This window comes from Spermophilus citellus (assembly GCF_964194105.1).
Source record: "Spermophilus citellus genome assembly, chromosome: 6".
NCBI lineage: Eukaryota > Metazoa > Chordata > Mammalia > Rodentia > Sciuridae > Spermophilus > Spermophilus citellus.
In genome coordinates, this window is record NC_138187.1 from 23,965,765 (window position 1) to 23,992,890 (window position 27,126).

The following is a 27,126-nucleotide window of genomic DNA, read 5'->3' on the forward strand; positions in this document are numbered from 1 at the left end:
TTTAATTTGCATTTCTCTGATTTCTACAGATGATGAGCATTTTTCCTTATATTTGTTGATTGATTGTACATCTTCTTCTCATACTAAAATCGGAATGATACAAAGAAAATTAGCATGGCCCTTGTACAAGGATGACACACAAATTCATGGCTTTTTACAAGGATGACACACAAATTCATGGCTTTTTTTGAAGACAAGGCCACTGAACACTGGAGCAACTCAGATCCCACACTCACACCCTGACACTTGGGCTCCTGCCCCTGACCATGGGGGCTTATTTGGCTTAGCATGGTATTCTCCAGCTCCAACCATATACTGGAAAATGCCATAATTTCATTTTTCTTTAAAGCTGAGTAATATTCCATTGGGAAAAAAAAAAAATATATATATATATATACACACATTTTCTTTATCCATTCATCTATTGAGGGACACCTAGGCTGGTTCCATAGTTTAGCTATTGTAAATTGAGCTGCTATAAACATTGATGTGGCTGTGTCACTGTAGTATACTGATTTTAAGTCCTTCGGGTATAGACCAAGGAGTAGGACAGCTGGGTCAAATGATGGTTGCATTCCCAATTTCCTGAGGAATCTTCCAAGAATACAGGCAACAATTTTTTCATTTCTCCGGTTGTATGTAAAGTAGAGTGACACCATTCTGTCTTCACACATGTACCTAGACGATGTCCATCTCATTTCACCATCGGATTTTGAGTATTCTTGTCACAAAAAAGTGGTTAAAGTATGTGAGGCAAAGAACACATTAAAAAGCTCAATTTAGTCATCAGACAGTGCTCACCTGTATCAAAACACGTTGGACACCGCAAACGTGTAATTTTTGCTTGTCGAATGAATGTATAAATTTAAAAACTAAGAAGCATAAGATTAAACTGGATTAAGAAGGGATTTGACTTAAGAAAAAAATTTAAGCCTTCAGCTCTTTAACAGGAAGTCTGAAAGATACAAAAAAGCAAGCCACAGAAAACTGTTTTCAGTTCATCTCTCCAGGAAAGACGCGTGTATAGAAATGTCTGTTTTAAAAAATCCTGCAACTCAATATTAGAATCAATAAAGACCGTGCACAGCGTTTGTGTGTTTCACAAAATATCGAATGACTCATAAACACAGTGAATAAAAGACGTCCAACATCACGTGTCTCGGAGAAATCACAGACCAAAAGAGCCACGCAGGAGTCACCCACTCCCTGAGTTCAAGATTGACCCCCAAAGGATGAGGGGTGACGGGATTCTCACGCATGCTGGTAGAAGTGGAAAACCCAGGATCACTTTGGAAAACTGGCAGCAGCGTCTAGTGCTAAGGACGCCCTGGCTGGCCACCCAGGCATTTCCCTCCTGGTATTTTACCAGGAGAAATAAAACTGCATGTCTGTCACTGTGATGCACAAATGAGAACATAAAAAACATCCTAAACAGGATGTGCTCCAGGCGAGTCGTGATCATGATGGCATCAACTGGAGACAGCCCGGGGTCCATCCTCACGAGATGGGAAGGATGGTGATGGTCAGTGTGTATGCACAGTGTGCCTAGAGGATGGAGCAGGAGGCTCTCACCACCTGCCCTCAGCTTGGACGGTCCCAGAGCCCTTCCGCCTGCCCTCGGGGGTCCACTTCCACGCAGACCTCGAGCCGCCCCTCTTGCTTGGTCCCCAGCTTTGCCTCCAGGTGCTGGTGCTCTGCAGGGTCCCCAGAATCACAGCTTCTGGTGTCGGGCTGGAGCAGATGCCCCAGGAGTGAGGACTCAGAGTGCCCATGGTCCTCTGGCTTCTCCTGCCCTTTGCCCACCGTGGAGCACTCACTTCCCTGGCTGGATTGCTCCCTGCGTCAGCTGCAGGAGGTGGAATCACTCCCATTCCTCTGTCATGGTGCCATCTTCGCTCCCCGTGTTGAAAGCCCTTTAGGAACCTGTTCCTTATCCCTCCTCCTTCCCCACTCCGTTCCGCCTCCATCCCTGAGGACTACTCGAATGTGCGTCTGTTTGTAGGGAGGTTGTATTTGTGTTTTGAGTGAATGTGCTTTTAACATACATACATGGTCTTACGTTATTTAATTCATTTATCAAACGTGCCAAGAGCCCACCTGTGCCCAGCATAGTTCCAAGATGCAGGAATCCAGCGGGGAACAAAATCGACAAAATACATTTCATTCTGTCTGCTTTATTTACTGACCTACGGTCTCAGCAATGAGCAGAGCTACCCATGTATCCGCCTCATGGCTGCCACCTGCCTGCCACCCTGGGACTCTCCGAGATCACTAACCACGTCGTTATATTACTGTGGAACCTTCCAGAATCTCTTCTGTGCATAATCTCAGAGAAAAATACTGTTCTGTTGAGTGTTTTTTCCCTTTGCCATAATAACGCCATCTGCACCTGGCACACTGCTCGATGACATGCCTGTGTGCTTTGCACGTGTATCTTAAGCCACGGCATCCTGAGGCCTTTTTACCACATTCTCTCCAAGTTCTGCCACTGCCAAGTGCTTGATTTTTTTTTTCCAACGTGAGAGATTAAAAATAACGTCTTCAAGATTTAACTTGCACTTCCTGCTGCATTAGGATAATGGTCTTGTATGCCTGATGCTTTCCTGTCTTTGTTGGCCACTCTTTTTAAGTGTCCACTCCTCTTTCATGTTCCGGTGTTGCTCTTGGCTCCATCATAAATGCCGTGGCCATTCCTCCTGGTCTGTAGCTTGGCTTTAAATTTTTATGGTGGTTTTCACCACACTGAAGTTTTTTCCTTTAGTCAAAGCGATTTCTTTTTCCCCTCTATTGTTTTGCATTTGGGTATTTAAACCCAACAGTATACACACAGATCCTACTCCATTTGCATCTGGCTGTTTTGTAGTTTTTAATGTGTGTTTAATTATCTGTAACTCATTTCTGTCAGAATTGTCAGGTAAGCACATAACGTTTTACAGTCCCCATAAACAGGCAGTTGCCCAACTCCACTGAACACTCCGCTCTCAGCCCCAGCGGTGGGAGATGCGTGCTGAATTGGAGGGACCCGTGGGTGTACGGAGGGAGCAGGCTGTTGCATTGATCCAGACTCTGTTATTCTACTTGTGGACAATGACACACTGGTGTACATGGGCCTCCATATCTGGTAGCACAAGTCTCTGCTCCTTGTTCTTTTTTTTTTTTTAAATCTTGGATTTCCTGCCCTTTATTATTTTAGTTTTTGCAATGTGAATTTTAGGACCAATTTAGCGATTCCATAAAATTCATGTTAGATTCTGTGCAGGCTCAAATTGAATTACTCGTTTGGTTTTTAATGCATTTACAATTAGCCTTCCTTATCCTAGGGTTCCACATCCCTCCAGTGTCCTAAAGGCCTTGATAGGAGCCATTTTGCTGAATTCCCAAGTTTGAAACAAAAAATGTTTGGGGAAAAAAATTCTAGAAAGTTCCAAAAGGCAGGACTTGAGTTTGTGAGCTGCTGAGCACTAACCCCCCACCCCCACCCCAGTGCACTAGAGCTGAGCAGCTGTCTCCAGGGCTCCAGGGTGTTCGGCTGCTCTGGGTGCAGGGAGTGTCCCGTTCACGTTGTGTCTTGTGCCGGGCACTCAGCCCTGAAGGTGCATCTGCAGGGAACAGGGACAGGTGTGGTCTAGACCAACGTGACTGTCTAGATGATGCATCAGGTAGAGTGACCTAGGGCTGACTTGAGCTAAAGGAGGGTGTGCGTGGCTCTAGGCGAACACCCCGCCCTTTTACGCAAGTGACCTCAGCACCCCTGGATCTTGGTGTCCACAGAGGGCGCTGGAGGCAGGCCCCTGCAGACACTCAGGGATGACTGAGCATCAAGTCTGTCTGCTCTCTGCCTTTGCTGTAGACTATGATTTCCAGAGTGTTTTATGGTTTCTTATGAGTTTTACCCCCATCTTGTAAAGGTCTCAGCACGTGCTGTGTCCAGGGAAGGATGGACCCTCAGGCTGCAGTCGGCTGCGGCATTCAAGGCTCTCTTCCCGCTACCCCCCTCGCAGCGCTTCCTTCGCTCCGCCAGCGTCCTTTCCTCTCTCTGCCCTTCCGACGAGGGCCCCTGTCACTCCAGCTCATTTAACCATGATTCCCTCCAGTGTCCTAAAGGCCTTGATAGGAGCCATTTTGCTGAATTCCCAACAACTCTGGAGTCTGGTTCATCAAACTGCAAGTGAGATATATTTGAGGAGTTTATTCCAATTTAAATGACTGAACTGTCCCCCCTTTGTTTTCCCCCTGTTTATGGGTCCCAGTGCGGGGTGTGCGTCCCGGGCCGGCTTCCCCCTGGGGGTGGAGCAGGGGCTCCGGCCTGGTGAACCCTGTGGGCAGCACGTGTCTGAGTCGTCTCAAGGAAGGCAGGACAGGTGACAGCTGGAGACGAGGCCTGGCTGGAAACCCTTCCCTGGGAGGACCAAGGGCCAGCTGTGGGGAGGGCGGTGGCGTGGCTGGGTGGTGACGTGACCCGGGAGGGGTCTGTCATGCCGGGATCCCCAGGAGCGAGGCTTGGGAACACACAGCCGATGACCCCACAGTCCTCCTGCTGCAAAGGGAGAAGGGAGAAGGGCAGGGAGGACGGAGAGGCCCCGTGTCCCCTGCGGGCCCTGCTGTCAGTGGCCAGGCCCTGGGCAGCACGCCTTCCAGATGCCCGCTCCTCACCCTTGAAACACCACATGGTCACGGGAGCCACCTGTATCTGGTCTCAGTCCCTGTGTGAGAGGGCAGGGGACGGTGGGGAGGACATGAAGGACTTGGGGGCCTGCCGGGCAAGGCCCTGGGCTGGTTTAACATGTGGCATGTCCCAGCAGGCCACAGCTGTGACCCACAGGCTCAGGGCATTAGCGCCACATGAGCCCCATTGTACCCATGAGGACACGGAGGCTCAGCCTCACCACCAGGAACTTAGCCCAGCCCCCACTGAAGGTACAGATCGTATTGTGCCGTCCACTGAGGACTCCCCCAAGATGCATGGGACACGTTCGGAACTGTGGTTTTTTTCCTTGCTGAACACGTGCGGGCTTTCTTCTCTCCTTGCCGTGACTCCCCACAGTACAGCCACGTGCCTGGCATTGACCTCGCGTTGGTATCCTAGGTAGAGAGGTCACCTAGGGCCGGGAGGAGGCTGTGTGCAAGGACTGGGCCTTTTATACAGGCAGCTCCCATGTGCTCAGGGGGCCAGGAACCAAGCCCCACAGGTGCCTAGGGTCTGTGAGCCTCAGGCACTGTTCCCGCGGTCCTCCGGGGATCTCACTCCCTTACCGTGATGTCCACACTGGGCTGCTAAGGAAGGGAAACCAAGGAACCCACCCCAGATGAAGAGCGGAGCCCAGGAATCTGGCTGAAGGACCTACGCTCTTACCTCTCACACCACACTGAGTTACAAGTGTGGTTAAATAACTCTCAGAAAAGGTGAGCACCAGAGCCAGACTCATCTCAGCGGGGGCTTCCTACCAGGTGGAATAATCAAGAGTTGGCAAAGCAGGTGTCCAGCAAGCCCTGGCCTCTTCCACAGGGGCTGCCCATGGGTGGCCCCAGGGCCGAGGGCTCCCGGCTCCCAGACCTGCCATTGGGTTTAGCTAGTGGTGATTGACAGGACTGGTTAACGAGGACTCCGTCTTTGGATGTGGAGATGCCAGACCCCCTGTGGTTCCGAGATTGAGAGTCATGGTCACATCTCTCCCCTGTCCACTCCAGATTTTCCAGGACTGATCACTGATCACGACTGTCACCTGAGAAACAGCGCTAAGGATCGAGAGGGTCATGGCCAGATCGTGACTCTGGTACCAGAGAAGGGGCTGCACTCCTTTTGCCCACTGTGTGCCCCGCGAGAAGAAGGCAGATGGTAGATAAGAGAAACGGCATTCAGCCGCCTATAACGAGGACTAATTATGACCTAAACACACACGGTTCCTTTTTCCCACCTAACAACGCGACAGAGGCGCCAGTTCTGCTGTGGGTGGGGAGGTTTGAGATTGTCAGGGCAGAGGTCTCTGGTTCTCTTGGTCTTTCCTTCACTGTCTCAAGATGGCTCCTGCAGCTCCGACCATCAAGAGTTGGCAGCAAGAAAATAAAAAGACGGAAGAAAAATGGTACCCGCTGCATAAACAAACTCCTCCTGTTCAAGAGCTTCCCCTGAAACCCTACACACTACTTTTGCATACATTTGGAAAGCGTCTGGGCACACAGCCATCCTCAAGAGTACAGGTGGGAGGGGAAGTGGGTAACAAGCAGCTTCTGTAACGTGTCTCGGGTGCCTCAAGGATGGGGATCGACTCCAACATCTCAGGGCTGCCAGGTCTGTTTCCACCCTAGAATATCCACTGGGCTGCTTCTGCCTCCTCCCTGCGGGAGACCAACGTTCTAGGACTGGGAGAGCTCATACTGCTTCAACCACGGCAGACCAACGTGGTGAAGACCCACATGGCCACAACACACGTTTTCAAGTGAATCAAGTACTAATTTAAAAAATTCCTCTTTCTTGTGATGCATCCCTGGTGTTGGTGCCACCACCTTCTGTATATCTGAGTCAGGATGGTGGTCCAGTCCCTCTGTGAGCTTGCCCAAGTTCTAGGAGGACTTCGGGGACCACAGAAAAAGAAGTTCTTCACGTGGGGAAGGTGAACTGTCTCTCATTCACCAGGAGAAGACTGGGAAATCGTCGTGGATCAATCAGCCGTGTTTTTACCCACATTCCTTACATTGGGGGCGTCCAAACCCCAGCCTCACATCTCTCCCCTCATTAGTTAATGCAAAACAGAGAGAAAGAAATAAACAGTAGCCTCCCACCCCTAGAATCCTGGGTGTCTAGGATTCTCCCCTGCTGGATTTTCCAAGAAACATTCAGAACATAGGATAAAACACAATGTTGCCACCTCGTGTAATTACGTTGCCATCTAAGTGTAATTAGAGGACGGAGGTGGAACTACGAGGTCCCAGGGTTGGGTGCAGGGAGGGATCCGCAGGCTCTGGGATAATTACTTACAGAAGTACTCGCAGAATGCTACAGGTTCAAAGCCAGGAGCTCCAAGGGCTCTATTATTTATCTTCCTCTCTAAGTGCATGGGTGTGCTGCCAAGTTCTCCGAGGAGCGCAGCCTGCAGACCCGCAACCCTGCCAGCCCAAGCCCAGAAGCTAATGGGCTGTGCCTTTCTCTGGCTGGGCTCCAGGCTGCGCAGAGGGTCTCTTAATTCAGAATCGGGGTAAAGCTGGATGTCTTGCCTTGTGCTGCTGACCCTGCTGCTCGCGCCCTGACCAGCTGAGCTGGGGGGCCCACTCCTGGCAGCTCTGACTCACCCCTGATTTTGTGAGATGTGCTGTTGGCCCTCTCCCACCTTGAGGATGAATTCTGGGTGTCTGGGAACCCACCAAAATGGCAGCAACCGTGTCAGGACTCCAGAGGGAACCCCGTGGATTTCAGTCAGCTGGTGTCTGTGTGGGGTCCCACTGACACCCTCCTGCACAGCACCTAGGTGGCCCCAGCGAGGCAGCAGGGAGGGGCCTCCTGTTTGCAGGTTGTGCCTTGGTTGTGCTGACGCGTCACCTTCAAATCAGATTCTAGGTGTGGGTGCTTCAGTTCTCAGAGACGACCTGCTGGCCCTGCCTCCCCGGGCCCGTCCTTGAGCTGCCGATGGGGTCCCTCTCCCGGGAGTCTCATTCACATCAAGTGATTCATTCTGGAAGCGGGGTGGGCTTTATGCCCTCTGGACTCTGCCCCACCGCCACCAGGAGTCCACTCCCGGGGAAAGCCCTCCCCGAGGCCCTGTGTCGGCCCCATGGTGACCCTGGAATGCAGTGCCAGGAGCAGGTCCAGGAGGGATTCCTCGCCCTGCAGTCAGCTCAGGTATCCGGCCTCACTGCCTGCCCAGGCCCTTCCTCTCCTGGCCTTGCAGATGCAGCAGTCATCAGGATGGGTCCCAAGTGGACATCTCCTAGCTCACGCTGCCCGCCTCACAGTGGCCTCAAAGATCTGAGGTCACATCCTCAGTGACTCTTTTCCTTTCCTCTGTTGCGTTTGATCCCTGCCTCTGGCCCACCTGTTGTGGCTCTTCCTTAGAAATGACAGTTCTCCGTGCGTCTCTGCCCTGTGTCCTTCGGATTTATCTTCTCATGTCTTTTACTCCTAAACCTTTTCTCTGTGTGGCAGAACTGATGTATATTTTGTCATCTGTGTCACCGAGTACATTTTCCAACTGTAAACACGGTTCCTTACTGCTCCTCTTGGTCTGGGACGTCATTGTTGGACTTTGGGACCATTGTTCCCTGTTGACGAGCGTTCTGTGGATGGACAGCGGGTGCAGATGTGAACCCAGGGGAGCATAGGCAACAGCTAGGCCAACTTGACTCCCTAGAATCCTCTTTCCACAGCAGGTTTTTTTCCATCTCCCATGTGCTTGGCCTCCCGCCATTTTTTGCCTCAAATCCCTTTCACAGATTCCAAACTGGGCGTCCCTTTCTTCCCGTGCTCTGCATAAAGGGGGATAAATAACCAACAGACCAGCATTTCCCATGAAATAGGACGAATCTCGGAGCCAGTGCTTCCCAAGTGTGGGGAGGGCCAGGAATACGGCCGCTGTGTCTGCGGCTGCTTCTCAGGTAGAGTTGGTGGCCTGGGCTGCTGTCCCTCCTTGGCTCTGTGCTGGATGTCACCTGGACTCCAGACCCACTCCAGCCACATGGCCACCTCCCTGAGCTGCTTCTGGTGCCGCAGTGCCCTTGCTCTCATCCCTGAAGTTCCAGGGGTGTCAGTCAGCGTCTCACCCCAAGCCAGGGACGCATCCCTAGAGGCATCTCGCTGAGGTTCCTGGATCTGCAAGTCAGAGGAGACTGAGCTCCACCAGGGGCTCTGTCCACAGGGTCAGGTCAGGGTCAGGTCAGGGTCAGGCCAGCTCCTACATTCTGGGTACAAGCAGCACAAACCCTGGGAAAGGCTTCTTAGGAGATGTCCTGGGTGCAGGAGGGCATGGCCGCTGCCTCTGTACCAGCACTGCCCAGGCAAGTCACCGGCCACACTCAACACAGGGGACAGGACCCCAAATCAGCACTCGCGGTTCTCAAGTCTGATGGTGCAGGTGGCAGAGGAACTTTGGATGAAAGGCCTCAGTCCGTCCTCCACTGCCCTGAGGCTGCCCAGAGGCTGCCCTGATGCCCACTGGGTGGCACACGGGGTGGAGGCGATGTGCTTCCCCAGAGCCCCTCATCCTGCCTCCCTACCCCTGGACGCTCTCCGTGTCTTCTTCCAATGCTTACAGGGCTGGTGACTTCACGCCTCTGCTGGCTTTGCCTTGATAATGTGTTTGTTTTCTTTAGCTAATTAAAATTTCATGGGCAACAAATAAGATTCATAAAGATGAGGCCAGAAAGGATGATTGAATCAACAACCCCAGCCCTCAGGGTGTAGCTGTGCCCCAGGCTGAGCTCTGGGGGGCCGCGGCCCCTGCAGTGCTTATGATCCTTTATTAAAAGAAGAGTCTCTGGCCTGCCCCAGCCTGAGCCAGAGGTGGGAAGTTCTGTCATGTACCCTAGGCCTTGTGAGCTGGTTCCTAAAGTGGGGTCTTGATTCCAGCCCCGCGTCTTGTTGATCTGGGAAGGAAAACAAGGAGGTAGGACACGCCCAGACTGCACCCATAACCCATCCGGAGGCACCCTGCATCTCTGACCATCCTGAGGCAGAAAGCGGGGCTGGCCCACATGCCAAGCCTGCGGTCTGGCTCCTAGAACAGAGCTGTGCCACCCGCCCGGTTACTGCACTGAGGGGCCAGGGCTTCACCCGTCTGTGCGTGACAGGTTCATAAACAGCAGGCCATGGAGGACCCCGGCCTGCTTGTGTCCTGGGAGATGGAGGAGGGCGCTGAGCTGTGGGGGTTCCCTGGGAGCCACAACTGGGGGGAGGGCTTCTAATTTGGGGTTCTAGGGTAGAAAGGGCCAACTCGGTCTCACTGTTCGATTCGCCCGGCCACGTTCCTCATTTCCAGTTTGAACAGTGGGCTAAATACTGAGCAGTACCGCAGCAGGACGGCAACCTGCCCCCTGATCCGCTGGGTGCCGACCCCTCTTCCTCCCTCCATTCAGCTCAGACCCCGTGATGCTGGCCTTCCGATTCTCCGTCCTGTCCTTGGTCACCTCTTCCTTTGGTTAGTGTTGTGCTGACCACATTTTCCTGATCATTCCTAGCTGTGTTCAGTGGCTCTCCGGCTCCCACCTTCCCACACGATCAGAACTAGATGCTCGTTTCTTGGACTAAGTGGGGTCTTCCTCAGCGCCCTGGGTCTTCACTCATTTCTAAAAGAAAAAACAATGTGCGTTTCTTCTCTGTGCCAACAACCATGGACGGAGGGCTGACTTTGGCCGGGCACCGTGGAGACAGAACTGTCACGTGGTCACTGTTCTAAGGCCCCTGCAGTCTACCGGGCAGGCAGGACGATCACCAGGCTCCTTCTGCACACTTGCTGGGTCTGTGAGAGGGTCAGGCGAGGAGTCACGGGTGACCCAGGTGCAGGGACACGTAGCCACCCTTGGGAACTCCAGGGGGCTGGCCACAGGGCGGTCAGGGAAGTGGAGGCCCTAGGAAAGGGCGAGGAGGATGCAGGCCAGAGCCTGGTGTTGGGAGCCCCTGTGTGGATGGCTCACGGAGGACCCAGATGTGGGCGGTGGGCTCAGGACAAAGTGGCCACTCGGGAAGTGGCCACTCGGGATGACAGAAGTACACAGAGGCTGTGTCTGGGGTTCCTCGCTCCCTGGGGGAGGACGGGAAGTCGGCAGGTCACCTTAGCTCTGGAGACCTCACCTCAGGAAGTGCATGGTCCTCTAGACAGAACCAGGACACGACAGGCCCACGGGCTCGCTCGGGGGAACCGTGCGGTGGGTTCTGCCTGAGGCCGCCTCCTCCCCTCCAACCCCATGGAAACCTTCCTCCGTACCTGAGGGTACTGGCAGGATTCGCCTTTCCAAGGTCAAGGGGGTGGGAAAGGGACTCTCCAGAATGAGCAGGCAGCACAGGGACAGGAGTCCTGCGGCTCGTCAAGGCCAGCTGGAGGCCGTCAAGGGCAGCAGGAAAGCCTGAGTGACAGGCCCTAAATGAGAAGAGGAGCTGAAGTCACTGCTGTCTGACAGAATGACGCGTTGGGTGCCTTCGGCCTCCAGCTGGGAGCTGCCAAGGGCCCCCCGAGCCTGAGGCAGGTAAAACTGGCCGAGCACTAAGGAGCCCCACGGCGCCTTGCGGCTGCAGTGCTTGAATGTTTATTGAGGGAACCCCACATGCCCGTTCCATTCGCCCCCATAGAGTGGCCGTGGGGTGGACAGGGCAGACAGTCCTCTTGTTGTGGTTGCTGCTCTGTCTGACTCCCAGTTCCTGCTGTCCTTTCATTAGGTGGCTGTGTAGGGGGTGAGGCAAGTCAGTGACCTGCCCCAGGACACCCAGCCAGTCAGGGGCAGCTGGTCCTGGATGACCAGTCCATCAGCCCTGAGCCTGGAAACTCCCACCACCCACTGCCCCCATGCTCATGGGGCTTCTGCACAGCTCTCTGCAGGTCCTTGTCACTTCCGGAAGCATCACAGTTGCCCACGAGGTGTCGTGAAGGACCTCCAGACGGGGACCGCAGTCGGTTCTGGCCTCTGTGGTAACCGAGTGGTTCTGTGCCCTTGACTTCTCTGTGTGGGCCACACACAATGACGGGCAGGGACCAAAGCATGTGGAGTCCCAGAAACTGCATTTCAGAGTAAAAAGGTTCTGCTGTAGAGCCACCCCTTGAGATATATATACAGGTGTAACTTCTCAGGAGAAAACCCAGGAACAGAGAGGTTTAATGGCTTTCAGTCGGTCACACAGCCACCGTGTGATAGTTCTGAACAGGAACTAAAGTCATGCACTTTTTCTCTAATTGTGCCTAAGAGTTTATTCAGAGGGTGGGGGAAGGAGGGAGAGGGACCCTGAGTCTCCATTTAACCCCCACCTTCCTTAGGTTCCATTGCGCCACTTGTCTTAACCCTTTCACCCCACGCGGCCACTCGAGGCCCCTGTGGTCCTTCTAGACATGGGGAGGGACCTCATGCTGGTGCTGCTCAGGGCTGCGGGTTGCTGGGTGGGCGGAGCTTCCCGGTCCCCAGGCCATCTTCCCAGGCACTCCGGGGAGTGGGGGGCCTTCCTGTGGGACCCTCTGCCTGTGCCCACGGCCTGTTCCTCCTCAGGCGTTCACAGCCCACACTCAGGCTCCCAGTGGGCCTCCAGTGACCGTGCCACACACCCCAAAGCCAGGAGTCCCCGTGTCCAGACTCCTGAGGAGGAGCTGGGCTCTTCCCAGGTGGCCAGCATGGCAGCACCTGTGCTTATTAGATAAACAGACAGGCGGCCTCCCGCGGCTCCGGCTGCTGCCCGCCCCACCACCCGCCGTCACTGCCTGCCACCAGGCAGCCTGAATCTGGCCTCCTGATTTCTGGAGGTCAGAGCCCATAAGCCACTGTAGGTGCTGGTTGTTGGGTGTCCTTCCTGGAGGCTCCAAGCCTCCCCCAGACCTTGGACAGCTTCTGCCGGCTGCCCAGGTCCCTGGCCATGCCCCTCCCTGTCCCTGCAGGCTCTGCTGCTCCTCTTTAATCTCATCTCCCTCATGTCCATGGGGGGAGGACCCTGTGAGCCCACCCTCTGAGCCCACCAGGGCTCAGGGCTCGCTTCCCTCCGACCAGGCCAGGTCTGTTTGCAGGCTCCCGGGATCAGGATGCAGATGTCTTTGGGGCCAAAACTCCGCCTACCACAAAACCCACCTCTAGGGGGGTGGAAATTGCTCTCAGGAGCACTCAAGTGACCCTGCCGACCCGGCCCTGGGAGCCTCGGCTGGAGTGGAGGCCGAGACAGGAGGAAGGGTTCTTGTGGCCGATGCCTCCCTTCGTGGCTGAAGGCCACTAACCGTGCCTCCTTTGACCTCACTCCAAACCACACCTGGGATCTCACTGCGGCCTGCATGTCGGCATGGCCACCAGCTGGTCTGTAAGGAGAGGCCTCTCTGACCTGCTGGGCTGCGGGTCCACTGTGCCCTTCTGCACTTGGCTCCCCGGCCCCTCCAGTCAGGGCACCAAGCCAACTCCGCCTCGTGGCCTTGGCCTTGATTGTCCCTGTACCTGGAATCTGTCCCTGGGGGTCCGCACGGGTCCACCTCCCTGATGTGCCTCCTTACCACCTCCCTGAGACACCCCCACATCCTCATTTACAACCCCCACCCACCCCGCTTCCTGCTTCCTGACCCCCATGTCTCACCGCCTGACGCTCCCTCCGCGCCTTCTGACTGCTCCAGCCACACGGTGGCCCTCACAAGGACAGGATTTTTCAATTTCATTCCCTCATGGACCCTTAGTGCCTAGAACAGAGCCTGGCACTCAGTACACATGGCTCTCCCCTAGGGTCCTCGGGTTTGGTCCCAGGATCCCTCATGGACACCCAAATCTTCGCTGTTCAAGTCCCTCATACAAAATGGTGTGTAAGCCCGTCCCCCTTGTGCTTTAAGTCACCTCTAGGCTACTTCCACTGCCCGAATGTGAACGCTACGTGAAGTGGCCTGGTGTTGTGGCCCACGGGGACTGTGGTCAAGCTGTCTTGGACTCTGGCTGCACCCGGGGGAACAAGCACCCTGGCTGCCTCCCCTGGGCTGCAGGAGGCCAGCATCTCCTCCTGAGCATCTCTACGAGGCAGGCTTGTGTCAGGGCTGTGCCTTGCGAGAGCTCCGAGTCCCCAGGCACCACAGTGACCCCCAGCCCAGTGACCTCGTGCCCAGCCAGGCCTTCAGAGAATGAGAGCAGAGGTGGAAGAGGCACCCGCGCCTTCTCAGGTCCCAAAGCAGACCCTGGGGGCTCCCTGCTGGGGCCTTGGTGGGTAGGTGCCTCCCCTCGGATGGCGTGTCCCCTCCGGAGGAGACCTCCCCATCAGCTGCAGATCTGGAGTCACGCGTGTGCTCCACGGGTCTTGCAGCTAGTGGAAAATTTCTCCCAGACGGTGGCAGTAAACAGGTGCTCAATCTTGGTCTGGGAGTGATGGCAGGTCTCCCTCTCGGCCTCGGCTGCTGCACTCCAGTGGCTGCAGCCCAGGGCTGGGGCGAGGAGCCTCCCTCACAGGGGTAAATGGGTGCACGCCCCTTCTCTGCCTGTCCCCAGGACCCCACGCCTATGGGGAGGGACGCGTGGGTCCAGGTGGACCCTCCACCTCCTGGCCCGCTGTTCCTGCTCTGCCCCAGCCTCCCACTCCTTTGTCCCACTCACCTGGCCAGCAGTGTCCATGGGCTCAGGGGCCTCTGTCTCTGTTCCGAGCGGGGAGGGGTCTCCCAATACCTTGCATTTCAACCTCACGTTTCCTCCCCTGTCCCTCTGGGTACACTGGGGCTTCCTGCTCTTCACCCCCTGGCAGGCTGACGCTGGACACGCCATTTGGGGAGGGGGCTTCTTATTACATGGAAGAGGCTGTGTGAGGGGGGCCAAGGATGGAGGGAAGGCTCTGGAAGGAGACCCTGTGACCTGGCTCAGCCCTTGAGGACACACTTAGAGTCTGTCTCTAGGCTACAAAGACCTGCAGAGGGTCACTCGACCGTGTAGGGGACCCTGTCTGGCCGCCCCATGCAGGGCTTGCTGTGGGGTGAGCTGTGCCCACTTCTGCTCCCAGGTGAGAGGTTCTGGCCTGATGATCTCCCTGACAGTACCCACTCTCGTGGATGGTGCCTTCTGTAGACGGGCAGAGAAAGAACAGGGCTGTGAGGTTCCAGCGCTGCTGGGCCCCCTTTTCCCCAGGGGACAGCTGTTAAGTGCACACCTTCTGGGACGGCTGGCATGAGTTTGGGTCCACCTAGAACCTGGTCAGGGGAGCTGCTGCCCCACCGCCATGCAGGTCTCCCTGTGAGTCAGGGGAGGGACCGTGGCCTCGCAGGGCCACCAGAAGCCAGCGGAGAGTTCTGCTTCAGTGGCTGGCATTCAGTCCTATCAGGACTTCCCTGGGGACTCTGTCCCCGAGGTTCCTGCCAAAGTGGGAAACAAGGTCAGTTACCCCCCTTCCAAGTTGGAGAAGCCGCTGGGAAGCCTGATGGCAGAGTGCCCTTCCTGGCTTCCTGAGGGGCTGGGGCAGGGGCAGGGAAGGTGGGGACACTGGGCCAGGACAGAGGGGCCTGTTCCCTTACTCAGCAGACACTGTCCGTGTCCCCGGGACTGGGCCTGGGTAAGATGAGAGCTGCCCTGCTGGGGGCTGCTCCCCTGTGAGCAGGGTTAACCCACATGGCGGGCAGGGGACACTCACAACAGGAGGAGCAGCTGAGGGTCCTAGCAGCAGACACCAGGAGACCAGGGCACCAATGCTGTCCCCAGAAAGTCCCCTGACCTGGTGGAGGGAGATGAGCCGGGAGGGACCAGCCTGCAGTCGACACAGGCTCTCCCCCTCTGGGGTCAGACTGGGACAGAGGGGCCCGGGCCGCAGGGAGTCCTCCTGCTCCCCTCCACAGCTCCACCTGCTCTCCAGACACAGCCGCTCAGAAGAGGAACAGGCCGGTGACCCTCAGCAGCCAACAGCCAGGAGCCCACGCTGGCCACCACCCTTCCTTGGTCCCCTTCCATTCGCTGCCCCCCTCCATGTCTGAGGAAGCAGAAACACCGATGGCACTGGGCTCATCAGAAGCTGGCACAGCCTGAGGGACAGGTGCAGGGGACAGGCTGCGGGGGTCCAGAGAGTGACCGCTGGGGATGGCGCTGCAGGCACCCTTCGTGTTTCAGTCTGTGACGGTGACACGGAAATGTCCCAGGGGAGAGAAGGAGCTAGACACGGCCATCTCCAGGAGGCCTCAGTGGCAGAGAGGGACATGGCATAGAACCGAAGGCCTACCTTACACCCCAGCCGGGACGTGGCACAGGGGGCTTCTTTAAGACCCCAGGAGTAGGGAAATCACCCTGCGAGTGCCGAAGAAGGGACTGACCAGCCCAGAAGGGGCCAGAGAAACCCTCTGCAGGTTCCAGGGGTGATTTCTAGAATTCTGTGTCAAGCCGAGTTGTCGACCGTGGGAGAAGGCAGAAGAGGCGTCATTAAGGTCACAAGAACTCTCAAGGTGTCACGTTCACGAGTGCGTCACGATCACCTCTGTCTAAAGATTCCCAGCAGAGAAGCCGATGACAGGTAGGCACACAGCGCGGGGACATCACGGGGAATGGAAGTGAGCACAGAAATCAATGAAATCTAACGAGGCAGCCGCCGCGGTGGCAAAGTGGGGGCGAAACAAACGGAATGCAGCAGCCAAGTGCTGTTCTAGAAAGAGGTACAGGGAGCAGAAAAGGTGTCGTGAAAAGTCTCAACCTAAACTTGCAAAGGGAAGAGCGTGGGGTGAGAGGTGAGGGGACACGGTGCGGAACTTCCCATCACACACGGGGAGATGGGGGCCAATTGGGTTTTCCCTAATTCAGTCGTTTAAGAAATGGTGGCTTGGAAAAGCATCTGACGAATGGAAAGAGATCCTGCAGCTTAGTCGGAATGAGGACATCCATGAATGTTTCACACCAGAGGCCAAGGAAACTCGCTGAGCGGACAGCAGGAACAAGCGGACACCAGCAAGAATGGGTCATGGCAACCACAGGAACACGGGGGAAGGAGGCGTCTCGTGAAGCAAAATCAGCCAACGAGGGCCAGAGTCATGTGTTTTCTTCCACGAGGGGACCCTGGAAAGTCCAGAACAAAGGAGGACGGGGAGGACGGGGCCTGAGAGCCTCGAAGGTGGACGGGGAGGCGGACACCGCGCCAGAGAATCCCAGGAACCTGACGTCGATGGCGTCACGGACCCAACAAAAAGCAAGAACCCAGCCAGCATGTGTCTGATGGTACATGAAAAATCGGGTCTTCAGACACCCCGCTCTTCCTCAGTAAGAGACAAGCTCTGACGCACACAGAGACGGGCGTTAGCAGAAGAGTCACACAGAAAAAGACGAGCCACGCGGTGCAAAGACGGGCCTTAAGGAAGCACTCACAGGTCCTCAGTGGCTGGCCGCGCCCAGGTGGAGTCCTGCCCGCCGTCCGTGCTGCCCGCTCGTCTTGATGTCCTCTGAAGCTTCCCTTGGGGTTTTTACGCTCCACAATCCAGGGCCATCGTCCTTCCTGGTGACCTTTATGGTCATCTGTATGCAGAGAGCTTGAAGGCCCGAGTCACCAGCCCACTCAGAGCCTTCTTCTGTGTCCTGGGCAGTCTGCCATGAGCACCGTGAGACCAAGCTGCCTCCTTCCTTCCAATCCTGTTCCCAAAGCCCAGGGGCCTTGCAGGACGCCCGCTCCTCCCTCTCCACTCTGAGCGAGCCACCTCTCCCCAGGGCTCTCGAGGCCCAGAGCCCCCCGTGGGCTGTACCCAGTCCCTTCAGTCGCTCCTCTCTGGACATCTTTATCTTTCTGTCAGCCAAGGGCAAGTTTTCCCAGACTGAACCAAGTGAGTTCTCTGCTGAAGATCCTGTGGGGGTCCCTCTTTCACCCAAAAGACAAAACAAGCTTCATGCCCCCAAATTAAAACAGCATTACCAGCCGGGTGCGGTGGTGCACACCTGTGATCCCAGCAGCTGGGGAGACTGAGGCAGGAGGATAGAGTTCAAAGCCAGTGTTAGAGTCTGTAAACAAGTCTGGATGGCGCCTGGCATTTTGCCAGAGGGAGTGGTTTGTGAAGTAACGCCAGCGAGCCATTAAGTGTGGAGATTCCTTATTGGTTGACTGTTGTATCCAGTTTATGTTAATTAAGATAAGCTGTGTGGAATGTATATATACCCCTCCTGTCCTACAATAAACGGCTCCCACTCCTGCTGTATCAATGTACACAAGTTCCTCGTCACCCCCCAGTTATTTTGCTGCAGCCGGACTGCGGCAAGCCAGCCTTTGCAAAAGCGAGGCACTGAGCAGCTCGGTGAGACTCTGTCTCTAAGTTATATACAAAACGGGGCTGGGGATGGGGCTCAGTGGTTGAGTGCCCCTGAGTTCAATCCCAGGTACAAAAAAGAAAAGCAAGGCAGGCATTGCTTAAAGAGAGGAACAAAAATGTCTAGAACCTTCCATCGCCATGGTCCAGACTGACTTGGAACATTGAGTCTGCATTCACCCTTGGCCACGTCTCCCTTCAGTCACCCCCATCTTAGCAGCTGAGATCCAGAGCTTGTTTTCACTCAGATCAATGCCCTGTGGAGTGGCTGCAGTCCTCTCCTGTCCTGTGCACTAGGAGGAAGGGAAATTCTGTTTTTGATTTAACTATTTTGCGGCAGAAGAAAAGGAAATGGCAGGATGTACACTAGCCTGGAGGTGCTCCGGGGACTTACCTCATCCACAGATCTCTTGCAGTCACACCTCATGGCTGAAGCCCCATGTCAGTGGGCAGGGAGAGCGAGTCCTGTCACAGGGCAGGAGGTGGCCATTGAAGAGATGCAGCCTGCTGCAGTCCACACTCCTGCTCCTGTCTGTTCCCTCTGTTACTCCATTTTCTATTGCTATAACAAAATACCTGAGTCTGGCTTCTTATAAGAAAAAGAGGCCTATTCACCTCACGGTTTTGTAGGCTGGAAGTCCAACACCAGGACGCCTTGTCTGCTCAGCCTCTGGTGAGGGCTCCCTTGGCTGGGTCACCACATGGCGGAGAGATGGAAGGGGACCTGGCTGACACAGTAGAGGGTGGGCACTGGGAACCTTGCTTCAGACCCACCTGCTCTGCTCACCTGTCCTGGGTACCTGCACGAGGCCCCACCTCTCCACGTCACCACACTGGGGACCAAGCTTCCAGCACAGGAACCTCCAGGGGACAGAGCAGGTCAAACCGTAGCATGTTCCCGCAGTCCCCTGCAGGCACAGACACACAGTCCTCTCTCAGGAGGTGACCCCGAGCCCCGTCCAAGCCCAGATCTCAGGACCAGGTCCCAGAGGGTCATGGTGGACACCCGAGCAGCCATGGCTCCTCCCCACCTAGAGTCAGGTGCACTGGAAGGACAGGTGGCCTCACCCTGTCCACATGTGGCTGGGGACAGGGCCCAGGTGACCACAAGCCCTTTCCCCTCCAGCAAGCACAGAGTGGGGGGCACTGGCAGCCGAGCACCTGGGGGAGGAGCTTCCCCCGTGGATCCCACCCCTGCCTCCCTGAGGTCTGGGATGCCCTTGTCCTGCCCCAGGGTCCCCACCTCGTCCTCTGTGAGGCCAAACTCTCCGTCCACCTCCTTGTGCTCATCTGAAGGTGCCCTCCTGGGGCCTGTGGAGCGCTCCTCATGACGCGGCCTGTGCTGCAGGTTTGGAAGGCGAAGATCACGCGGGTGCCCCACCCACAGCTGTCCCGAGGTCCGAGCCGGGTTGCTGTCAGCTCCCATCAGCTGAGGCTGAGAGCCGCACCCTCGATTATCTGAAGGCCTCTCTCCAAACTCAGGAGCCATTTCACACATTCCGAGGCGTGGACAGAAAACACTTTGATTTGTTAAATCAGCCTGTTTTGTTATTAAAGAATCTCTCACTTCTCTCTCTTACTAGCTAAAGATGAAAAGCACTAGCTTCTTCCAACCCTGCAAGACCAGGACGCCTGGGGCTCTGACTCCTGGTTCACACACCAGCCGCTCTTTCTCATAGTGCATGCAGTCAGAAGCCCAGGTTGCAGCTAGTCTAACTGCGTGTAGAGCGTGCTGTTCCCCCAAACTGCTCACCTGGAGCACAGCTCATTTCACGTCTTCACCCTTGAAGTCATCCAGGCACACCTGCATGCGTGTTGAGTGGCTACGGCTGTGGGTGGCCGGGACAGCAAGTCCCCACCCTTCCAGTTGCCTGGCCAGGACCAGTGCTTTATCTTTAGTGTTTTTGATGGACACCTGTCCCTTCTGGACACCGGGTTCTGGATGGTTGACCTAGATCAACGAAGGGCCAAGGGGTGCTGAACTAGAAAACAGCCCCCAAGGGCACTTCTTCTGCATGTTGGGACTTCTTTATGGGACAGCTGCAGGTCTTTAGCCCCATTCTGAGACCCCAAAAGAAGGAATAGCCTTGTCTGGGCCTGTTGTTCTCATATCAGAGAGAACAAATAATAGAACCACACAATGGCCTTAAACTTTTTAATTACATGTGACTTATGGGACTTCTACTCACATTTCGTTGGCTGATAAAGTGACATAACAAACTTGATATAAATGGGGAAGGAAAGCATGATTCTCTCATTGAGAGGCACAGGCCCTGACAGGAAATTCTGCACCTCCCCTTTTTGGGGAGGTCCTTCCTCATGAACACGGCTGTGAACTTGCGTTTTATCTGATAAGGATGTTGCAACAAGATCCATACTTAGGTACTATAATAGTCCCTTTTCCATTGCTATAACAAAATACCCGAGGCTGGGTAATTTGTAAAGAAAATAGATTTATTTGGCTTATGGTTCTGGGGCTGGGAATGCATGGTGCCAGTGTCTACTCCACTATGGCAAACGCCTCCTGGCAGATGTCATCACGATGGCCGGGGTGCGCAGAGAGATCACATGGAGAGACAGGAAGTTGGGGTGACAGGGGTCAGTTCTGCTCTTCTTTGACATCTTATTGCATCCATCAGGTTTTCATCACTGCAACCAAAATTCCTGGCAAGAGGGGGAAATGGCTATTTTGGGCCACAGTTCCAGAGATCTAGACCTTGGTGGGCGACTCTGCTGCTCTGGGCCCAGGGGAGGCAGCTCGTCATGGCAGAAGGGCGCGGTGGAGGGAAGCAGCTCAGCCCGCGGCGGCCAGGAAGCAGGCAGGGACCACAGGGAAATGCACCCTTGCAGAGCACACCCCCAGGGACCCCCCTCTCCAGCCATGCCCTGCCCACAGTTACCAGCGGTCAGTCCACCCTGGGACGGACTGCTGAGGTCACGCTCTCCCTAACCAGTCATTTCACCTCTGGAGTCTTCTTACTGAACACAGGGGCTCTGGGGGGGCACCTCGTGTCCATGCCATGGCCCTGTAAGAATTGGCTGGTCCCACACACCACCGGCCCTTCCCAAGGCAGCACCGCAGTGACCTAAGGACCTCCCGCTAGACCCTCTGCTCAGGCTCCCCCACCTCTACCCTGCCACACGTGACCCTGGGGGACAGTCCACACCAGACCCGGCAGATCATATGTCAAGCAAGGCGGGACGTGCTGCTTTCTTGGAAGACAGTAGGTTTGGGAGGCACACACCTTGTCTGGGGTGTGACAGTTCTAAAGCACAGAGACGCGGGGTTGGCAGCAGGTGGCTGGCGGGCAGGGAGCCAGCTGCAGGGGGCGCTTCACTCCAGGAGTCTAGCTTGAGAGGACGGACTGTCCACTCCCTGCAGCTCAGCAAGGCCCTGTAAGGTCACTTATGCTTGGAGCTGAGCAGGATGGGACGCTGCCCAGCTGATGTCCTGAGGAGCCAGCCGGGTCTTCCCCAGGGAGCCCAGGGCTCGCCCGCCGTGCCCAGCCTGTCCCTCCCGCCCGGACCTCATGCTCTCTCTCCCCACAGTTCGACATGCAGAGGGTCACGCTGGAGGAGCTGAAGCACATTCTCTACCACGCCTTCCGGGACCACCTGACCATGAAGGACATCGAGAGCATCATCATCAACGAGGAGGAGAGCCTCAATGAGACCTCGGGGAACTGCCAGACGGAGTTCGAGGGAGGTAGGCGCCTGCCCCTGCCCCGTCCCCCTGGGTGGGCCAGTGCCCGCAGGTGCTCCTCGGCGCCGCAGCCTCCGGGGCCGAGGCCGGCGGGCACTACAGCCGGAGGCCCGGGACTGCGCTAAAGGTCTTTGCAAAGATTCAGGGGCCTTAGGTCATTCTCTTCGTTTTCCCCAAACTCTGCACTTTTGCAGAAGTCCCCTTGGTCAGCGAGGCCCCATGGCTCTGTGACAAGAGCTCGCTAAGGAGGTCGGCAACCAAGGACCAAGGCGTTGGCTAATGATGTGACCTTGGCGAGAGGCGTGCCCCCTCTGTGTCCTAGTCTGTGACTCAGGATAGTGACACCTACTTCATGGGATCTCTGGGGATGGAAACCTGCTTCCCCAGAGCACGGACCAAACAAGAGCCCAAGGATAGTGTTTCATGAGCTGAGGCAAGGGGCCATGGGAGAAATGGGCCTCTGTGGAAGTCCAAAAAGAGGCCCAAGCTCCCATGGGCTGTTTTTCTTGGGCTCATGAAAGAAAACTTAAGGAAAAAGAAAAAGCCTCCCTTATCTCCTAATCAGCTGAGCACTTCCTCTCTCCCCACGTCTGACAATCCCACCTGTGCAGCAGTCTCAAGGGACAGGGAGAAAAATTAATTGGATTCAAACACCTTAACAGACGACCGAACCCTTAAACACGTCAGTGTCCACAGCTGGTCAGCTGTCCCGTGGACACCAGAGTGAGATTGGCCATCTGGTCTTGATGCTGCCACAGAGACGGCCAAGCACTGTGGCCGGCAGTTCAGGCTGGGCTGGCCCAGCGGGGAGCAACACCTCTCCTTAGGCGTTCAGATCTATGATCTAAGTCCAGCTGAGGCCCAGCAGCTGCCTCGGTTTCCCTTCTGTGACAGCTGAGCTGTAGCAGACATGATGTTTGGGGTTGGGGCCACACACATCCTACGGGGCACCGCCATGAAGGTCACGGGGCTACCACTGCCAACACCACCCGGGCAGACCTTCAGGGAGGATGGAGGGAGGGTTGATGGGGAGCATAGGGTTACACTGTGGCCCCCCCGTCCACCTGGCTCCCAAGGGACTCTGGGTTCCCAGGATGGGAGCATCTGGGGCTCCAGCCCCCACTGTGAGGGACACTCTCCAGGTGGGCAGAAGGGGGCATTTCTGGGCATCTCCTTTTCCACAGAACCTTTGTTTGTGGGTCAGTGTTTGGCTCTGGGAGATGCTGCAGCCGTGGTGACCTGGGGAAGGCCAGACCACACAGGAGAGCCACCCCCACTCCAAGCAGTGCCTTCTTACCACGCATGTGGACTAAGTGCCCAGCAGAGGGGGCTTCCTAAGGCAGTCCTGTGGTCGGGGCAGTGTCTAGCATACACGGCACTGGCCAGAGCTGCCCTTGGAGGGGCATATGCAGCGCCAGGCATGCGCTGGCTGGTTTGAACGCCTTCGTCTCATTCAGTGAAAGACCCCATTTTGCTAGTAGCTTCCCACCTGACCTCCAGGGCCACTGTTACGTGTCTTCACATTCAAGAAATGTTTTAAAAATATGATGTCAGCACTGCCTCCTGGTTTGTGTTTAGGAGTAGGAACCTTCTGGAGTGGGTATGGCTAAGTGGTGAGCTTGCCTAGTGCATGTGAGGCCTGGGGTCCCTGCCCAGAGCCCACCCCCCACCAAGTACAACAGAATTTCCCAGTCACAGGCGTGGCTGGAATTACGGGTGCCCAGTGAGTGCCCAAGGGCCTCTCCACACGCAAGGCCCTGACATCTGTCCTTTAGGCAGAGGTGTCTACAAGGGATGAGCCCAGTCCTGTGGCCCCTCGTACCTTAGGACAGAGGAGGTGGTGGGGGACCTCGTGGCTAGCCTGGGCCTCCCTGCCTCCGTCCTGCTTCCATGCCTGTGTCCACAGCAGGCCCCTGGGGATGTGCACCCTCCCACGCTCCTATCCAGGCCTGATCTGCGCTGCCCTTGTCCCCTGGGGCCTCCCAGGCTGTCAATCATCCTGCCCTCTCTTGCCCCTGCCCAGCTGGGAGTCTTGTGCCACCACCTCAGCCGCAACCTCACTGAGACCCTCAGCTGCTGTGGTGTGGGCTCCGCCCCCAGGGCTACAGATGGGGAGCAGGTGGCGGAGGGTGGAGCCTCTCCTCAGAGTCAGACAGGTGCGGGATGTGAAGCAGGTCCCCCAGCACAGCCCCCTGGCTCAATCATTGTCATAGGTCATTTGCTGGGGCTCAAGTCCCTCAGCGTCCCCACGAGGTGGCAGATCCTCATGCCGTTCAGTTTGGGTTTCACAGCCAGTGAATGGGGTTACGTCTGGCAGTTGGGCTGAAGTGCCACCCGTGCGTGTGCATGTGAGCCCTCTCGGTGCCGTCCCTAAATGGAATACCAGCTGTCAGATTCTTCTAGACATTCTGAAAACAAAGCCATCAACCAGGAATAAATAGTTTCTGTGAGAGGGAGACAGGCCGAGCTGCCCGCACCACCCAGCACCCCCACGATGCATGAGAAGACTGGCCCAGGAGAGCTCCAGCCGTGGGCCCTTCCCACTCAGCGCCACCGCCCTGGGGCCCTGGAATGTCACTTCACCTCTCATGCAAAGCCTGGACAGCAGTGACGATCCAAACACCAAAGCATCCAGGCTCCATGGAAGGTCAGAAAGAATGGGGCTCCCGGATCAAGGTCTTCAGCTCAGTCACACTTCTGGGTGGCAAGACCTCCTGTCACCTGGCCAGGCATGGCAGGGATCTCATCTCCAGCCAGAGGAAAAGGGCACCATGTGTCACCCTCATCGTATGCCCTCAGCGTGCCAGGCTGTGATTTTCCTGAAACCAGGCCCGTCTTCCTGGGGGACAGAGGAGGTTGATGCCCAGCTGAGGCCAGGGGCCACAGAGATAGGGGACAGTTTCCGAAGGGTCTGGGACTTCAGACAAAGGGGAACTTTCCTCCCTGGGGGACACTGACCAGCACCTTGCAGGCATTTTCTGAGGAATAAAGCAATTCCAAGACCCTGGGGAGAGGCTGGGTGTGTGTTTAATAAAGGTGCAAAAGCAGAGCTGGCCCGACTCCGGCCCTGCACGGAGGACTGGCCTGGAGGATCCCCGCACCCTCCCTTCCCGGAGTCAGGCACCGGAATAAGTGCTGACAGCCTCGCTCTCGTCACTGGTGGAATGAAAATACGGCTGGGGAAGGGCCCCAGCTAGGCCAGGTAATGCTGCCCTGAGGTCAGGAGTGTGGGGACGCAGCCTCCTCGGAGCTGTGGATGCGCAGCCGGAGAAAAGGGAAGGAGGCAGGAGCTGCTCCTGCCTGCAGACAGAGGACCCTTTCCTCTTAGTGAGGCAGCACAGTGCACGACCTCACCTGTGGCCTCCCTCACGGGCCACACCCTCCATGGCCACTCTCACTGCTCTCTCCCAGGCCACACCCTCCATGGCCACCTTCGCCTGCTCCCTCCCGGGCCACACCCTCCATGGCCACCCTCAGGCCTTTGCTGGACACTGGCATCTGAACACTTCTGATGTCCTCAGGATACAAACAATTCCTTTTCCACCTTATTTCTTTGTTAGTTCCGCTTCAGTCCATGGAGACGGCCGGCTGCCCGGACTCATCCAATGCTAGCCCTGGAGGGATGACAGCAGCCCAGTCCCCAGCCTGGTGGCTCTGGCTCACTGTAAGAATCCCCCGAGCTGCTGCTGTTTGGTTCTTTAATTCCCAAGCCTTCAGCGGATCTGCAGCAGGACTTAGAACCAGCTGCTGTCGTTCGAATCTGCCTCACTTGGGAGCCAGCACCTCTGAAGACACGCAGCCCTGTTTCCAAACACAGAGACTGAGGTGGGAGGGATCACAGCCCCATTGCACCTGGGATGGCTTGGTGGGTCAGGGGCAGGGTGTTCAGACCACAGTCTCTAGGAGAAGAGCCAGAGCCTCTGCCTATCATTTGCCGAATGGAACAGTGTGAATTGCTGTTACAACAGGTAGGGGAAAGACAGTCTGTTGTGAGCTTGCAACCCTGGTCTTGCCAACGCAGCCCATGTCTGTGGGTGCACGGAGCTCGTTAGCAAGTTCCCAGGAGTCGGTGAAAAACAGGACACCCACCTCTCTGTCCTCCTGCCTCAGCCTCCCCATTCCCATTTCCTCCCAGATACCTCCCAGGCTCCACAGTGTCGATTCTGTGCTGGAAGGAGCGCTCAGTACTTCCTGGGAGGAGAGGTGTAGAGCGGGTCTCCAGCAGTGGGAAGCTGCAGCTCTGGAAAGGAGACACCCTCCAAAGCCTAGGCCTCAAGTTACCAAGTGACCCAGGCTTGTCCCCCTGAGAATCCAAAGCCCGTACCCACGTGAAAACATGGACGTTCACAGCAGCCTCAACCCCACTCATGACAGACCAAATGGAGACGCCCAAATGCCAGTGAGCTGAGGAGTGGATGGGACGTGGTCTGTGGCACTGTGGGGCATTATCTGTCAGCAATCAGAAACGCCAGGGCGGACCGTGGGCCAGGGCGGAGCGCTGCCCAGCCTGCGCCAGGCCTGGGTTGAGGTCCAGCCCTGCAAACAGGAAAGGAGGAGGGGAGGAGCAACATGAGAGGATCTGCAGCCTCAGCTGAGGGACAGAGGCCAGTCTCCCATGTCACCTGGCTCAGGGGGACAGTGGAGACACAGAGGCAGAGCCAGGGTTACCTGTTGCTGGGGCAGGGCAGGGAGAGGGGAATGGATGCTGGTGTAGAGGGTTTTCTCTTGAGGGTGACCAGATGTCCTTGGTTGGGCACTGCTGTGGGCATACAGACTTGGCAGAGTGTGAAGCAGCCCTGGGTCATGTCTACCTGAAGGGCGAACTCAGGGTATGTGAGCTGTGTCTCAGCTTAAGGGATAAATCAGAGCTACACCATTCAGATAGTAAACGGAGCAGCCGGCAGTGTAGGTCAGTGGTGAGTGAGTGCCCAGCATGCGCGAAGCCCTGGCTTCCCTCTCCAGCACCCAGTAAAACAAAGTGAGAGGAGAAGGCCCTGTGAGGGCCAAGTGGCACCTTGATGAGAGAAGGGGTCAGAGGGCGCCTCTAGCAGAGAGGAAGGGGACAGAGCTTGGGAACAGTGTCCGGCTCCCCTGTGGGGGACAGGGAGGAGACCTGCTCCTCTGGCACAGGGATGGCCAGGGAGGGCACTGGATGGGCTTGGAGCAGAGCAGAGACCCTGGCAGGAGGGAGCTGTGTCCCTCCATGTGGAGCACAGGATGGGGCAGATCAGGGCTCTGAAAAGCTGCATCCAGCTGCAGCTCAGGATGGATTAAGTAGAAGAACACGAGCCCGCGGGTGCAAGACCAATCCCAGCGTTTCTCCAGCAATCCAAGGTAACACACAGCTTTTGTGTGGATTAAATATTTGAAATAAATCTTTTGATGTCCAGAACAGTTATCATTAGCTCCTTTTACAGAGAGAGAGAGAGAGAGAGACTGAGGCTCAGAGAAGCTCGGGCTCTTGCTCAGGGCTCCCAAGTGGCCCTTGTCAAAGAGGCCAGGTCTCAGACTCACAGCTCATCCCGGGCTGACTTG

The 27,126-nt window shown here is 56.2% G+C and overlaps 1 protein-coding gene across 1 annotated transcript in view; it reads left to right on the forward strand.

Moving 5' to 3' along the window:
- CALN1 (calneuron 1) overlaps positions 1 to 27,126 on the forward strand; it is a 311,621-nt gene that overhangs the window by 281,283 nt on the left and 3,212 nt on the right. The window contains exon 5 of the mRNA XM_081296845.1: positions 21,438 to 21,594. Coding sequence (XP_081152971.1) covers positions 21,438 to 21,594 — 157 coding nt within the window. The remainder of the gene's footprint in view (positions 1 to 21,437; positions 21,595 to 27,126) is intronic.